The 17,351-nt window shown below is 40.4% G+C and overlaps 1 protein-coding gene across 1 annotated transcript; it reads left to right on the top strand.

The window, feature by feature from the left end:
* Nucleotides 1-9,713: 9,713 nt before the first annotated feature.
* On the top strand, nt 9,714-12,824 carry LOC139656946 (alpha-1A adrenergic receptor-like). The gene is made up of 2 exons (XM_071534594.1): nt 9,714-10,650; nt 12,370-12,824. Exons 1-2 carry the CDS (start codon nt 9,726-9,728, stop codon nt 12,822-12,824), a joined length of 1,380 nt encoding a protein of 459 aa, XP_071390695.1. The 5' UTR covers nt 9,714-9,725.
* The last annotated feature ends 4,527 nt before the right edge of the window (nt 12,825-17,351 follow it).

The raw sequence follows: 17,351 nt of genomic DNA, 5'->3' as shown, positions 1-17,351 counted from the left end.
TGCACAGTCATGGAAACTAAACAGCAAATGAGTAAAGTTAATGTTACAGTTTTTTTCAATTGCTAACATGCATTGGTCAGAACTGAAGTCACGTTGTCAAAACACAGTCAGTGAAACAGAAGTCTATGTGGACCAAACTGTGAGTCATTTTTCATTGCTTTCACACAAAATGCATTCAATGACCACATTTTCCAAAATCCATGAACTCTTTTCTCATTCATACTCCACCACCTGCAAAACACTATATACTGTATTTGCAGCACATTTTTCAAATGCTAACACACTGTTTTCAAAACTGTTAAAAACACATTCAAAACGGAATGATGGCAAATTTTGTGCATTTCTGCAGAAACCATATTTCAATATGGTATATATACCGTAAAACTGCAATTACTTAATAACAATAATCACCTGCCTGCTCTGTACGACAGACAGAGAGGCTGGAGGTTCTCACCTCCAACACCAAAGGGAGAAAGAGTCAGGTTTTTTTGAGTCCTACCACAGAAAAATAAAGGTCCAACAAGCATTTCAAAGGTGTTTCTGGAGGCACATGGATCTGTTGATTGTCATGAATATTATTATAATTATAGGGTTGACACTGAAACCTAAGATGTACATGACTATACACTTGACCCCTGGGTAGATTACTGGTTCTAAAATCACCAACCAATAGACCTCACTCACTAAAAGTTAAGCTAGTTAAAATCAAAATAAAATATAATATCTAAAAATGATAACTTAGAATGAAAAAGAGTAACAGGAGAAAACTTTAAGGCCTACTTGAGCCTCACAAACTGCTGTGTGATAATACTATAAGCAAATTATTCCATTCATTTTTACATTGGCTAACATTAAGCAAGCCTATAAAAAGATAGAGCCCAAATGTAAAACCACTATAATATATTTGTATAATATTTATGACTTATAGGGTGTGTCTCCTTTGTCAGTTTCAAGTGAATTCTTGTACTTTTTGGTATTTTTTTTCTCCACTATTTTCTATAGCCTAACTTTAACTATGGCTATCTCTAACTTTTTGACCTACTTTTTGATCTGTCCTGTTTTAAGGTTTTGCTGTGATATTTGTAGACTAGACTACATTTCTAAAACTTAATTATTTTAGTTGTTTTACAGCTTGATAATAATGTGGGTAATTATGCCACGTTTGGTCTGATCTGTGTTAGTTATCACGATGCTCCCTACTGGTGCTCACTGTCAGAACCCAAATATTGGATCAAATTATCTATGAAACTGAAATACTGCATTTAGCCTACTAATTAGCTGGCTAAAGGTCCCATTCAGGGAGGGGCGGGGCCTTAGTGGATCAGGTGGGGCTGGTCCGGTGTGAATGTATCTTTCACCAAGGAGGCAGTGAGGATGGAAGGAGGGAAAGGAGGAGACTCTCTTGACTTTCCTCTCTGTCCTGTCCGCGGCGAAGAGTAACGCAAGCCTTATTCTGAGAGGAACTGAGTGGGAAAATGCCTTTTACACGGTGCAACAAGATGTGCAAGGTAAGACGCTTCTTTCTTTTCCCTTCGTCCCCGCAGACTTCTTCACTAAGTTACTTTTAATTTCCCCTAATAGCTCATCAATCAGTTTCAACATGTGGTGTTAATTTTGTTTAATAGACGCTGAGTATCGCCCACAAGTGACGTTTGTGAAATTAGTTATATTTGCACCATATGTTTCCGATGTCTTTTTTTTTCCTTCTGGTTAATGATCGCATTTTCATATTCAACCATTCATTTCAAACATGGTAATGAAAAGCAATATTTGATTTTTATAATGAATGAAAAGCAGCAGGCCTGTAGAGCTTCATGCAGCTTTATATTCAAAACATTTCCCCTCAACAGGCTTTCCCAGGCTACAATCTGAAAAACAAAGATGAGGAGTTTGAGGTAAACAAAACAGTGCCTGGATATTAGGGAAAGAAGGTGAAGAGTAAAAGTCACTAGTAGCAGACTGAAATATAAATAAATTCCTCCCGGGAGATAGCAAGGGGCTCCGAGTCTGAATCCTAGCAAAAAAAATAAATAAAAGAGTTTCATCCTGTGAGAAAAATACAAAAGAAAATGACACTGACTCTTACAATGGTTGATAGCACAAAACAAAAACAAATTATAGACTCTTTTGAAGTGACAGTGCGTAACTTGACAATACAATGACACTTTACAGATTGGATTATCAGTATTTTAAAGTTATTGAATGATGAATTTCAGGCAGTGACTGTTCCCCCAAGTGGATATATGACATTTTGTAAATAGACTTCAAATGTGCAGTCATTTGTCATTCCACTGGTCCATATAGACGTGACAGAAACTTCCAGATTACACAGTATTTACAGATACAAACACTATAAGATCTCTAAATAGGTAGCAGACTAGATTACAACTGCAAATAGTTTCATATGTGTATAAAAAGGATATTGGTTGTTTGATGTGATCAGAATAGGAATCATTTTATTCATCAAGTGTAATTAATATGCATGGATTTGTCTTGGTAGTACTGGTGGGGAGATATGTTGGTATCCTACATGGTAACACAGTACATACTGACACACATAGTACAGTAGCCTACAATCTCTATCACTTATTACAGGTGAGCTGGTTGTTCACCACACCTCAGTAAAAAAAAAAAACTGACCTTGCAAGGATGGTGAATATAAATAAAAAAGGAAAGAAAATGCATCACAGTTGCTATGGATGTTACCCTCCAATACACAGTAAGTATATATGGGGGAAATGCAGCTTAGGCGATATGGTATTGATTCAGGCAGTGTAGCACAAGATTGATATCTTTATCAGATAACTGGAAGGTGCATGAGCTGAAATTTTTTAGAAAGAGTGGAACTTGAAGCTAAATCCCTAATTCCTTAATTCGTTCTCTGCCTGTCTCATCAGAATCACTTTAATCACGAAATATAATTAATGTGTAGGAATTTGTCTCGGTGCCATTGGCCGAGAGACACACATTAATATTGAACAAACCATTGGATCTTCTGTATCTTCATATCTTTCTCGTCATCCACTGGTGATTATACTGTACTATGCCTATATGTACAACTGGTGTGATTGAATATGGCTCCTGGTCAAGTTACATTAAGGGATTGAATATCTCTGACGTTCTCTCTCATAAAGCAGAATACTAATTATGCATCCAGTCTCAGATGTGATTTGCTAACTTGTTTCGATGTAATAACGGCCGTTCGGAGCGGAGAAGGACTGCGGTGGCTTACTGGAAGTTTCCTCAAAGGCAGAGAGCACTATCTCGCCACATGATCCAGTAATGCAATAACGTACTACTACACCTTTGGACTTCATCTGCAGATTAGAGTGTAATGATATTCACTGATAGCTTTTAATCAAATAGTACGCGCGGGGAAAGAGAGATGCGTGCTGAGTGTCTCACTGTTGGGATGGGATGCTGGTCGGCTGAAAAAATAAATGTCCTTAGCTCACAACAATGTATGATGAATGCTCCCAAAAGATTTATTCAATCAATCATCTTGACATTTTGATGCATCTAAGACAAGGGCACATTGGGTAAAAGCATCATGTTCGATTGAATTTATCTATTCTTAATACAGTTTTGCAGAGAGGTATATTTACCTACCTGCACACACAGAAAAATAAAGGTGTGATGCCATAGAAGAACCATTTCTGGTTCCACAAGGAACCTTTCAGACCAAGGTTCTTTAAAGAACCATTTCTGCACTCCTTTGTTTAGACACCTGCAACGTGTTTTTGTTTGTCTGCCCTTGTATCGCCTCATTTTGCAATTGTACAATATATACTATGGACGGGGGTGTTGGCTATTTTCCACATTTATGCCATCACCCACCATCCAATAACTAATAATTAAGATTCTTAAAAGGTTCTTGAAAAGTTCTTTGTGGAACCAGAAATGGCATCACTCCGAAGAGACATTTTCGGTTCCAGTTCGCACTTTTATTTTTCTGTATGACTCAACTTTTCGTAGCACCTGACAAGCATTTTCTCAAATTATCTCAGTTCAATTTTACAACTGAAGAAATTTAGCATGATCATCCCACGGTTTACCGGTTTATTTTACCTCTTTTTGCATCCAAGAACATGTCATGTCTGTTTTGGCATTGCAATTGCATCCAAAGTGTGCCAAACACCCCCTGGACTATTACGGTCCACACCAAAACATTTCTCTATGACTCATGGTGTATCTTATGACTGCCAAGCTGTCCCTGCCCTTTTATAAGTATATTTGCCATAACACAAGCAGTTGTTCATCAATATTTGCGTTTCATCTTGATGTAGGATAATCCTCCTCACCTGGAGATTTGAGAGGAAGAGCAGCTGCCAATCACTTAACTAGGAGAGGGATGATAAGGAGAGAGAAAATAAGGACAAACGTGAGAATGAATATATAGGTGTGATGGGGAGAGAAAGGGAGGGATGATAGTCAGCAGTGAAATAGATTGAAAGGCCATTTAAAGGGGTATTCATCAAAAATTCAAACCATTTTATCCCTTTGCCATTGGGCATATTTGCCATTTGGTTGGTATTTATGAACGTGTGCTATTATCTCCGAAGCAAGAGAGAAGCAATTGACCTGCCACAATAATTTGTGATACCATCCACAAATGAATAAATGGATGAATAAAATATGAAAACGGGGTAGTTAGGACATAACAGAGGAGATGTTTTCCTCTAGAGATTTAGGTGTGTATTCTGGCTCAGGGCGGATAGCGCTACATGTAAATCAAATGCAATTATTTCAGCAAACATCCCAAGACCTCAAAGTCAGTGTCCTATTTACTGTTCACAGCTCCAGGAGATCAGTGTGGCATCTCTGATTAAAGACTCGCCTCTCTGGTTTCTAAACTTTGGGAGAGTTATTCATACAAATACAAACTGGACCGCCCGAGGATCTCCTGTTGAAATTACAAATGTGACTTCTTACAATCCACTTTATAATGTGCAGCACGTTGATGAGCTGCTTTTACTTATACGTTGAATTATTTACACCCTCCATCGCCCGAGGTCAATCAATATTATGTAAATGTATTCACTTTTTAGCCGCACTCCTTTATTGGTAACCTCAGCCCTCTAATGCAGTGATTCTCAACCTTTTTCATATCAAGGACCCCTAATTTAATCCACATTAGAGCCACGGACCCCCATTTGATGAGATTTTGTCTCTCTGACCCAAATCTGAGAATATTTTTATCGTTAGATATGATTTTGTCCAGAATTCCATTACTATCTGTATTGTAGGTAGAGAGATAACAGAGAAACTATGATCAAAACAGTCATTCTTCTACATTCTCTAATTGTGTTCACTTCTTATAAATGAAATAATGCTGAGAAGTTGGACACTTCATTAATTTGCTGGGGACCCCCTGGAACCCCCTCAAGGACCCCTGGTGGTCCCCGGGCCCCACGTTGAGAACCACCGCTCTAAATGCAGGCGGGGGGGGGGCAAATGAAATCAACTTTTTAGAGGCAGTTCATTTCTTTTTGTATGGACTTCGCCATGCTGACAAATCTAGTTTAACACTTCATTAATTTGCTGGGGACCCCCTGGAACTCCCTCAAGGACCCCTGGTGGTCCCCGGACCCCACGTTGAGAACCACCGCTCTAAATGCAGGCGGGGGGGGGGCAAATGAAATCAACTTTTTAGAGGCAGTTCATTTGTTTTTGTATGGACTTCGCCATGCTGACAAATCTAATTTGAACCAAACGTGTATTCCAAATATCAATGCGTCGAGACAATGCAAGATATCCATTCCCCGCCTGTTTCATTTCAATTCCCCTCTGGGCACTGAAGCGGAAATCCCAGCGTCAAGTGTTTATTTGGATGAGTTTTTTTTTGCTCCGCATCACCGTATGACGTGCGGTGAGTACAAGCCTTTGATCCTGCATGAACATGTGACAGGCGTGACTCTGCTTTCCGAAGGCTTTATCACCGCGGCTGTTTTTTCATCCCCCCGCTTCGCCGGTATTTATCTCGCTCAGTGACATCCCAGATCTCCAACACGTACACTGAGAGCGGTACTGAGTGGGACTATCAGTGGCCGACCCTTCACTATGCTGTAATATACTGCCCTCCTCAAGGTTCAATTCTTGGCCTGTCATCTTGCCGCTGAGTTAGAGCCCAGCTTGCAGACACAGGACCTTCAAGGAAACTCCATCACAGGCTCCTATCTAAATTTATGCTCTGAGTGAAAATTAGCTCTTGTTTTATTTATCTTTATATACTCCCGGCCTCCTCGGTTAGCTGGTTTTCTCATAATGCAGCGGAAGATTTTCTTTGTCACTCGCCTCAGAGGATCGTTATCGCCTCAGTGTTATTGTGTCCTTGTCTTTACCTCTGTTGTGTTTTTTAGTTTTTGTTTCATGTCTTTTTGGGCTTGTTTTTTTTTTAGAAGCAAAGCCCCTCATGGATCCAGAAAGTAATTCACTTACATACTAATTTATTCATCTATTCATTCATTCACTCACTGTTAGCCTGCTAGGAGTTAGGAGGCATGGCACACAGGATGCTGAGAATCACTGTTTGGGAATTTTGGATTCATAAAGCACAGACACACAGGAGGCAAAACAACACTTTGCTTTGCTCAACTGAACTAAAGAGAGAAAGGTAGGACATCTCCATCTCCATCTCCTACACATTTGAACAGTTTATTGAAATGTGCAGAACTTAAAACATTTATTTATGGCAATGAGCAACAGCTAGCTGCTAAATCCAGCACACTTGGCTAGTTATTAGATGGGAATCACCTCATGGATCCAGACAGTAATTCACTCATATACTAATTCATTCATTCATTCATTCATTCATTCATTCACTCACGGTTAGCCTATCTGCCCCTAGTGGCCGTTAGGAGGCATGGCGATGTCTACAGACAACAAACTGAACCAGGATCATTCACTGAACCAGGATCATTCACTCGCCTCCTCTCTGCAATACTGAAGTGTGAACAGTGCTTTGCGTCTATGACACTGTCTGTCCTTATTAAATTATAATTTTCACCACCCTTCTGCTCAAAATAATACTGCTACTACTACTACTACTACTACTAATAATAATAATAATAATAATCAACTTTATTTGTATAGCACCTTTTATACAAAATGTAGCCCAAAGTGCTATCTTTCTGAGCTAAAACAGGTCTCACTTTGGCTATATTTCTAAAATGAAAGGAGGCTGCCTTAATATAGCTGTTAAAACTTTGTTAAAAAGGTCGGAATCTAAAATTATATCCAACTCCATTACTTCAGTTCTGATCTATTCAGCCAGACAGGGTCCTACAAGGAGAATTTTAGTTTTTACTCATCCAAATATTGATGTCAGTGAGACAAGCAATGAGTACACATTAGGGTCGTGTGGTGGAACAGATATACACTCGCCGAGCACTTTATTAGGAACACCTGTACACCTGCTTACTCATGCAATTATCCAGTCAGCCAATCATGTGGCAGCAGTGCAATGCATAAGATCATGCAGATACAGGTCAGCAGCTTCAGTTCAAGTTCAACATCAGAATGGGGAAAAAAATGTCAAATCTCAGTGACTTTGACCGTGGCATGGTTGTTGGTGCCAGACGGGCTGGTTTGAGGATTTCTGAAACTGCTGATCGCCTGGGATTTTCATGCACAACAGTCTCTAGAGTTTACACAGAATGGTGCGAAAAACAAAAAACACCCAGTGAGCGGCAGTTCTGCGGACGGAAAAGCCTTGTTGATGAGAGAGGTCAGAGGAGAATGGTCAGACTGGTTGGAGTTGACAGAAAAGCTTCAGTAACTCAGATAACCTCTTTACAGCTGTGGTAAGCAGAAAAGCATCTCAGAATGCACAACACGTCCAACGGATGTCACTTTGGTAGCTGATACATACCCAGTATTAGTACTGAGCACTTTATTAGGAACACCGTGTTCCTAATAAAGTGCTCGGCGAGTGTGTCGTCTGCATAGTAATGGTAGTTGACGTGGTGATGCCTAATAATGTGAGCAAGTGGGAGCAAACATAGAGAAAATAAAATAGGGCCGAAAATACTTCCTTGAAAAATGCCATAATTAATATCAGCTGTCTGAGATACATAATCACCCAAGCTTACAAAGAACTGTCTCCCAATCAAGAACAGTATCAGAGATACCTACCCATTTCTCAAGTCTGTCAATTAAAATACTGTGGTCAATTGTATCAATCGATCTAGAATGATGTGGACAGACACTTTATTTGCATCAGCAGTAGTTCTTAGATGATTAACTGCTTTTAGTAGGGCTGTTTCAGTACTGTGGTTGGCTCGAATACCTGACTGGAATTTGTCTGAAGTGCCGGTTTTGATTAGGTGATTATATAGCTGGCTGAGAACAATCTTCTCAAAAAGTTTGCCAAGGAAGGGGAGGTTAGAAATGGGTCTATAATTGTTACGGTCAGCATTGCCCACATTGGATTTCTTAAGCAGAGGGTTTGGGCTTTTGTTGAAGAAGCCTAATTGGAGGAAATAGTGTATTATCTTAGTTGTATCCAGTGAGAGGCAGTGAAAGGTATCAATAAAAAGCTTTGTAGGAATAGCGTGAAAACACAGGTAGCTGAGTTCATCTTCCTAATGGTGATACTGATTGCCTCTTCATTGACCAAGTAAAAGGATGGAGATCCCAGAGAGTAGTAACAGAAAGGTTAAAAAAAACCCAGCTCTGCTGTTGACTATTTTGTCTTTAAAAAATGGTGCAAATTCTTCACAGACAGCACAGACGCTTGACTGTTAAAACAGGCAGGAGTGTCTGGATTTAAAAGACTGTCGATAGTAGAAGAAAATGACATTGGGGTTGTTTTGATTAAGGACTGGGGTCATTGTAAATACAATTTCTTTCTCAATAGAACTGCCTGGTTAAATAAAGTTTAAATCAAAATAAAATTGTAGTAATGGGATGTTTGAGGTTGTTTACACACAGAGGTAAAAAGAGAGATAGGTTGTAATGTTTTTTTGATGAAAAGTAAATGGCGAGTGCCACTCAGTTCAATCAGGCAGAACCCCTGTTTTCTCTTATAAAGTGAGAAATATCTGTAGACGGAGAGGCTGTCTCCTCCGAAAAAAAACTGTTATGTTTTTACCCTATAATCATAAACTGGGATGCTTTTTCATGTTATTTTTTACTAAATTACCTTTCGTATTGTCCGTGTTCTCTTTTAGATGTAAAAACCTTATTTATCCCTACACTGCTAAAGAAGGTATACCAGTAAAGTGGTAATGAGCCAGTTTATATTTTTGTATTTATAATCCAGTGAGATCAAAGCCTTGGTGAACATGCTGTGTAACATCTGTCTTCTCTCTCATGTTTTAACAGGTTTCCTCCAAGTAAAGCCTTTCATCAAGACTTAACATGATGTCCAAAATCCTCCAGTGACTGTCACTTAAAACATTAGTATTTGTTATTTTTTGTTAATGATCCACAAGCTGCTCTGGACTAAGTATGGCAAATTGTGGCAGTGTTTCTCATTCTTGATATGCCATTTTTTCCAACCTCCTGCCAAGGCCACGTGAGCAGTGGAGCATTGGCAAGAGCTGCTGGCACCCACAAACGGACTGGAATGACGACTTATGCAGGAGGCGAAGCTTTAATCTTTTGAATTACTAGGAGAGGAAAGAGGCAGACAGTTGACTCTGTAGTAATTCGGTAGCAGATGTGGCATGACATTAATTAATCCATAAGACATTTAACAAATTGGTATACCCTAAAGGATTACAATGGTTCCCGCTGGTGAGAACATGAGTGTTTTCTCTGTGGCAGAGAGCTGTCCCAACTGCAGCTCCTCCGCCTACCCAGAGGTGGATGTAACCAAAGCGGTGATTTTGGGGCTGGTGCTGGGGGTGTTTGTCATCTTCGGGGTTCTTGGCAACATCCTGGTCATCCTGTCTGTGGTATGCCACCGCCACTTGCGCTCTGTGACACACTACTTCATTGCCAACCTGGCGGCAGCAGATCTGCTCCTCAGCTCTGCCGTGCTGCCCTTCTCTGCCACCTCGGAGGCTCTTGGCAGATGGGTGTTTGGCCGGGCTTTCTGCAGCGCCTGGGCTGCGCTGGACGTCCTCTGCTGCACCGCCTCCATCCTTAGCCTGTGTGTAATCTCTATCGACCGCTACCTGGCTGTCAGCTACCCTCTGCGCTACCCCGCCATGGCTACCGAGCGGCGCGGCCTGGCCGCCGTGCTCGCTCTCTGGGGACTCTCGGCTGCCATTTCTGTCGGCCCTCTGTTCGGCTGGAAGGAGCCGGACCCGGAAGAGGAGACGGTGTGCCGAATCACAGAGGAGCCAGGCTATGCCCTGTTCTCTGCACTGGGATCTTTCTATATTCCTCTGGCTGTCATCCTGGCCATGTACTGCCGTGTGTATGTTGTGGCCAGGAGGGGGACACGAGGCTTGAAGAATGGCAGGAGGAGGGAAGGGATGGAGACCGAGGGGGTGATGCTGAGGATACACCGAGGGAATGCCCCCGCGACGGGGAGGCAGCGGGGCGAGGGTGAGGTGGGGATCACGAGGCATCGACGCACCACCTTTGCCCTAATGAATCTGCTGAAGTTCTCTAGAGAGAAGAAGGCAGCCAAGACCCTTGGCATTGTTGTCGGCTGTTTTGTTCTCTGCTGGCTCCCTTTTTTCGTGGTTTTACCCATCGGTAGGTATCCCATAGGCTCTGCTGCACTTCATAGCTTCACACTGAGTGAGAATGACAAAGAATAAGAGAACCATAAAATTGAAAATAAATGCAGGTCTAATAATTTGTTTTACCAGAATATTTGAGGAGCTATATCCTCTTAAAAAGTGACTGAATTCATTCAGAACCTAATGGAGTCCATTCTGATATACATGCAATGCAAATCAATTTAAAATATAAATCCACAATTTAGCTGAAGCAAAACTGAATAGAAATGAATGAACTTTTATGAGTTTATTCCGCTGCTGCAGTCATTGCAAGTCACTCTAGATAAGAGCATTAGATAAATGCATAATGACAATGACAGGACATCAGGAGGGCCAGGAGAAGGTACATGTCTGCTAAGCATTCTTTTTGAGATAGTCTTAAGTCTTCATTAATAATGATACTTGAATCATGATAATCAGACTCTACAAAGATGGCTCTTGTGATAATAAATGACTAAACTAAGAAGGACAGAAATCAACCATTGCACAATCTGAAATCTTAATTGCTTCTGAAAAACTCAGCATGGGGAGACTGAGACAAGTGATTGTGGTAGCGGGGCAGTAATAACCTCGCTGTTATTCTGTCAGTGCTTCCCTCCCAGGTCACAGATAATGAGATTAATCCTGAAAGTGTAATGATTACACAGACTGTAATGTCCTTTATCAAGGATGAGGGCAAAAAATCAATTATTCAAGATGATGTAGACATTGGGGTCAAACTCATCATCTGGAGATGTCGTATAACCAACTATTATCTTGTTGAGAGGGTGCACAGTCAACAATTTTGTAATGTAGATATCACAGTTGCCCCTCTGCACTGTAACATACAGTACTGTTGTGATGCAAAAAAACATTCTGAGGCCTGAAAAATTCATATTATGTTGCTTATGATGTTATGTTTTGCTGTACAAACACAACATCGTGTGGGACCTTCCTCCTGCCCGGCGCCACCTTACCTCTCTGCTGTTTGTGTTTCTTAGAAGGGACATCAAGAAATTCAATTACTAGCAACAAAATAGAACAAATAAAACACCACATTGGAGCAAAATGGGCTTCTGCTCTGAGATGAAATGGAATGAGCCAAACTATTGCTCCTTCTTATGAAGGCCATTATAGATAACAAGCATGAGGCTTGATGGGCTGTAATGCTGGCAGGCATTCTCAGTCACCCTGTAGCCTCCCAAGGCAACCAGACATTACAGAGTAGTTATGCATCTCAATTGAGACAGAGCTCTATGGCTCACAGCACAATGCTCATTCAAGCTTTGAAGTAATGATAGTCAGAGATTCACAGACCGAGGACTTGAATGACCACTGGATTTTTTTGTGGCTCGACTCGGTTCTCTTAGATGACCCTTCGAGATGAAAAACCTGTTTTGTGCTAAAGCACTTTTGCATGATTGCCTGGCTTCCACTGCAGCTGCAACCATTGTGGAACAGTTTGTATTGCTTACTTAATTTAATATTTGTACCGGATCATTAAACTATGTGACTGTGCTCATCAATGGCGCCACACCTTCAAGCTGTCAATGAGCGTTGTGTCTGGAAATGAACAGCCATTAATACAGCCTGGGACATTAATCTCAGGGTAACTGGCATTTGTTCAGGGTGTATGTCTGTCGTAATATATGTATTTATTTGTGTCCATCAGTGTGTGTGTCTCTCTCTCTCTGTTGATCTGTATGTTCTCCAGGATCCATCTTCCCATCCTTCAAACCCTCTGAAACCGTCTTTAAGATAACCTTCTGGCTGGGTTACCTCAACAGCTGCATTAACCCCATTATCTACCCGTGCTTCAGCCAGGAGTTCAAGAAAGCCTTCCTCAATGTTCTCCGTGGTCGCTGCCTCAGACTTGGGGGCCCTCTCAGTTCCTGCTCCTTGACTCCAGGCCACACGTCTAATACCCCTACTCTCTCAGCCCAACCTCAAGATGCTGGTCCCTCGTGGGCCTGCTGCAGGACGCTCTCGGTCTCCTCCTCCTCTGCCGGCGCTCCGGATCACGGCCAAAGTGCCCGGGTCCAGAGTAAAAGCCTGCTGAAGGCATGGTGTTTCACGGCAAGGGAAACTCCAGCACCGCAGGACGCCTCCGCTCACGGATCAACCAAGATCCTGCGCCTTTCTCTTGGAGTTACAGGAGAGCCGGTTTGATAGGCATGCTCAAGCAGTTTAGGAATTTACAGCATCCAGCCACTATATTGCAGATTGTGTGCTTAGAAATGTGTTGCTTTGCATATGCCTCTGAGAAACACATATGTCCATGTATATTCATCTTCCTCAGAGGGATCAGAGTGCCGGGTCAGCCATTAGTGCCATGCCGCTGGAGCAGGTAGTGGATAAGTGAGCTGCTTTCAGGGAGAGCTTTGGGCTTGCTGTGTTTTGAATGTTAGAGAAGCGAGCTTATAGGTTTTTTTTTTAGCTTAAATGCCTGGACTGTCTAGTAAAACATGATTTGGGAAAGTGAATGAATAATGCTCTCTTTACCCTCAACAACCACCGTTGAGCTGCACTTGAACAAGGCGCTGAATCTGCAGCCGGGCCAGTGGAGCTGCTCAGTGGCCGACAAGTGGATGGATCGAGTGTGACTGTATGAGTGTGAAAAAGCAAACCTAAATATGAGTCAAAAAAACAGTACAGACACTGGGATACTTGGGATTATTAGCAATTAGGGATGGGACGATATATCGAAATTCAATATATCGCAATACAAAAATGTGACAATATGTATCGTGGGACAGAAAAATGAATCGTGATATTAGCTCCGTTTTACTCTGCTGTAGTAATCACAAATGAGACGGCTTGCCCATCACAATTTCACAAGCTCTCCATCCAAATTATATTATTTGCACTTTGTAATGACATTTTTATATTGTTGTTTACATTCTAACAAGCCAATGCCATTGCTAGAAAGATTTGTGGCTCAGAAATAAACATAATTCTGCACAGTCAGACTTTGTTGACTGTGAAACTTTTATTTATTACATAGTATTGTGGTTGTATTGAAATTGCGAACCCCCTATCACGTATTGAATCACATCGTGAGATAAGCATATCGTCCCATCCCTACTAACAATGCTTGGCTAGAGAAACAGGTCATAGAGATGGCATTGTAAAATAACTCCTGAGACTTGGAGCTTTATTTTAACATTATGTGAATTTCTGCTAATTGCAAGACAGCCCTCAGGGGCAAAATAATCTTAGAAATGTTTGCCAAATTAGCATTCACTGACAGTTCTGAGAAATGGAAACAAGCTTGAATAATTCCATTAATTACACCAAAACTACCTTGAGGGAAATGCATACATTAGACCCCAGGGTCACTGGACCTTTTCCTTGTTGGTGATGTGAATGTTTGTATAGTCAACTTTCATACTGACAACCAGCGATCAAGCTGGTGTGGGAGTGCATGCACTGTAAATGTGTAACGTCTCTCTTTATAGAAGCCGTTTTTACTGTTTTTTAGTTGTTAATAATTTTTAGTTTAGTTTTTAGTTACAGATTGCTTCCTGTTAAGAGAGTTGCATTTCTTTGCTGAAGGCTGAAGTTTCTGCACTAAAGGCAACATAACAGTGGTGAATATGCGAGAATACGTTTTGTGAAAAGAGGAATTTCTTTGAGGATGTTGAAAGAGTTGCCATAAAATAGATTATTGGCAATACAATTTGACACAGTCACTGAAGGTTAGAATGCAAATAAATGTCCTTCACTCTGGAGCAGTATTTCTCTGAAGAATTTGTACTTTAACAGTGGCACCATATAACCCATTCAAGAGGATAATGTCTCTGTCTAAACTCTAGTCAAAGTCAAACTTTTGCATCAGATCGCTGATAAACATGCAGCTCTCATTTTCAGAGATTATGCAGCAAGGGACTCAATGTTACACTGCATTAGACAGCAAGTAACAGGAAGATGTATTGTCTTTTCAGTATAGAGGCAGCCTCGAACGCTGAAACAAATGTAATGTTGGAAAATACAATGATGTTTCGTTCATGGCCAGATTTTCATATATTCCCTTTTATTTTCATAAATATGACATGTCACCAGTCCTGACTCGAGTAAAGAAACCTCTTCATCTCCTATGTCGATCTCATGTTTGAATGTTAGACCCTAACACTCATATACATACATATACATGCCATTCTTTCACTCCTTAAATACATTACTAACACTGACCAACTTTGCCTTCCAATGGGAACAGAACGACAGAATGAAGCCTGGGGATACAAAACACAAAATCAGGCCTAGAAGGACAGTTAGAAAATGAGAAAAGTCAAACCACCACCTGCTTTCTGTGTGTGTGTGTGTGTGTGTGTGTGTGTGTGTGCGTGCGTACCCATGCCCATATGTGTCCATGTCTGTATGCATCTGTATTTGTTTGTGCATGTGTATGTATGTGCACATCTCTATTTATTTGCGTGGGGGTGTGTGTGTGTGTGTGTGTCTGTGTGTGTGTGTGCACGTCTGTGAAGAGCATATGGGCATTAGCGTGTCCGTTTCCATCAGATCAAATATTATTTATGGAAATATATGTATCAGATCCCTATTAAACATGCAGCACTCCTATTCAAAAGGCTGTGCAGCACAGAATCCAAACCCCACGTTACAGTGGCTGTCAGATTAGGGAAAACACTGTGGATGCTTTTGTGATGAATGGATGTAAGCTCTCATTACAGGAAAGACATGCTGGTACTATTTAAGCTAATCAGTTGACTTAATAAGTAGTGCTGTTTCATTACTAACGATGATCGTGATTAATAACAATGTTGAGTAACGAATGAAACAGATGAAAAGATTTGTAGCTTCATCATGAAGTCCTAAAGGACTCATTATTTTCAATGAGGCAAACAGGGTCTGTGTACCATTTCAAATTGAAGGACCCGCCTAAACTTTTTCCAACAGTTTTTTTCTTGTTACAGTGTGTTCAGTTTCTTCAAGTGATTAAGCTCAGATCAGGCTAGAATGGCGAAGTCACTAGATAAACCACTGGTGTCGGATTTGGGTAAAGACTTTAGCTTACAATGGTCTTATTGCAGTGTATTAGCCTGTATATTAACCTATGGAAAATTACACAATAATACTGTTTAAAGTAAGAAATTCTCTCTGATGCAAAATGTACTTACACAGGTGTGACAATGCAATGCAAGTGTGTAATGTATGTAATGTATGTGCAAACATGATGTACTAAAATAAGTTCTCTTTTTTTCTTTCTTTCTGTTTTGTTTTTGTTTTTTGCCCTTGCACTTTTAAGTTTGTCACTGCTTTTTGTTAATAAATGCAGTTATTTTGGCCAGATTTTTGTCCAGGTATATTTTGGTATTGTGCATTGCCAAATGGCCTGCTGAAGTACAAAAATACTTAAAAATAAATAAATAAATAAAAAAGGTTTCTGGCATTAGTGTTGCTGATTTGCCAACATTTCCCACTGTTCTGTTTACTATTTTCTGTCTTGCTGAGCGCTAAGATGATATGTTCTAGTACATGAAGTGATAAGTTCTGTCTGCCAGCAGAAATTTAATTGGAATAAGTCTCTCCATGCCATTTTGTTTGAGTTATAATGGCATGTTCAAGTGGTGATAACATTTTGGGAAGTAGCTAAATGGTTTCCCAAATTATTCATTGCTCACGAGTGCAGCTTTTTTTTTTGTAAGTACTTTTTAATGGTTGCACGCCGTTTATTAAAATGTCTGAGTTCCCGCACATACTTTTTTATTGTCAACTTTTCTCAACACATCACACCCACATAGTGACACACTGTACATGTACAATGGTTAATAAGCGTGTCATTTTTTGACCATCAACACCTGTGCAAGGGCCTCAGGCTCCATGGGCAGATATACAAACAATAGAATTTAAAAATATGTACAGTTCTCTCCATAGCACACAGATAAATGTATTTACATCATGTTGTTGCATAGCGTTGTAAGTAAATTATGCATTTGGGAGCTTTTCATTATGTACTTATAGAGTGTAATGGTGGACTCTTTTTGCTTTTGTTAATGGACAGACTAATACGATACAATACAATACAATACAATATGATGCACTATGATCCTTTAAGATTTCGTTTGCCGACATGATCAGGTTACATCAGGTTAAGATCTTGATTTGCCAGCTAGACCGTCACACGCAAATGAAAAAGATCAGGGACAGAAAAGTCATTGTTCATAGATAATATTGTAATGTTAATATCTCACGGATCTTAATATTTACTTACTAGGATGGTATTTAAAGAGACGGCAGCAGCCTAAATGTTATGACAACACACACATACACATACTGTACACACACACACATGCGCACACATAGACACACACATACACAAAGCTCCAGCTGAGCTGCTCATTGGCTAACAGAGACTGATTGCACTGGCAACTCCTCTCTGTAAATACCTGTAAATGAAACAGAGCAAGTGTACTAACTCAATCTGCTTTGGGTAAATACATGTTTTCATTGTTGTGCAAGAAATCGTGTGATGTCTTTCCACCCTAATGCAACAATTAGTGAAATGTAGTACATTTTCCATCTTGGATGTTACAGAGAATACAGAGAAATGTGTGGTATACTCACATGTTCCTTACTTGATGATTCATCCTAACAATTCATTGGTGCTGTAAATCTATATAAAATAGTCCTGTGGTGGACACAAATTGCTATGATTTGTGAACATGAACCCACGGA

Source organism: Centroberyx affinis, unplaced genomic scaffold (assembly GCF_046629955.1).
Source record: "Centroberyx affinis isolate AG114_WGS23_722 - 3 ecotype Tasmania unplaced genomic scaffold, CSIRO-AGI_Caff_v1 ptg002586l_1, whole genome shotgun sequence".
NCBI lineage: Eukaryota > Metazoa > Chordata > Actinopteri > Beryciformes > Berycidae > Centroberyx > Centroberyx affinis.
The sequence above is the reverse complement of the archived record's forward strand: the minus strand, read 5'-3'. Positions and strand labels throughout refer to the sequence as shown.

Excerpts from the sequence above, each read along its gene's own strand:
- LOC139656946 (XM_071534594.1), top strand. The coding sequence starts at position 9,726 with ATGGTTCCCGCTGGTGAGAACATGAGTGTTTTCTCTGTGGCAGAGAGC. Across the intron at positions 10,651-12,369 it reads TTTCGTGGTTTTACCCATCG|GATCCATCTTCCCATCCTTC; the intron begins GTAGGTATCCCA and ends TATGTTCTCCAG.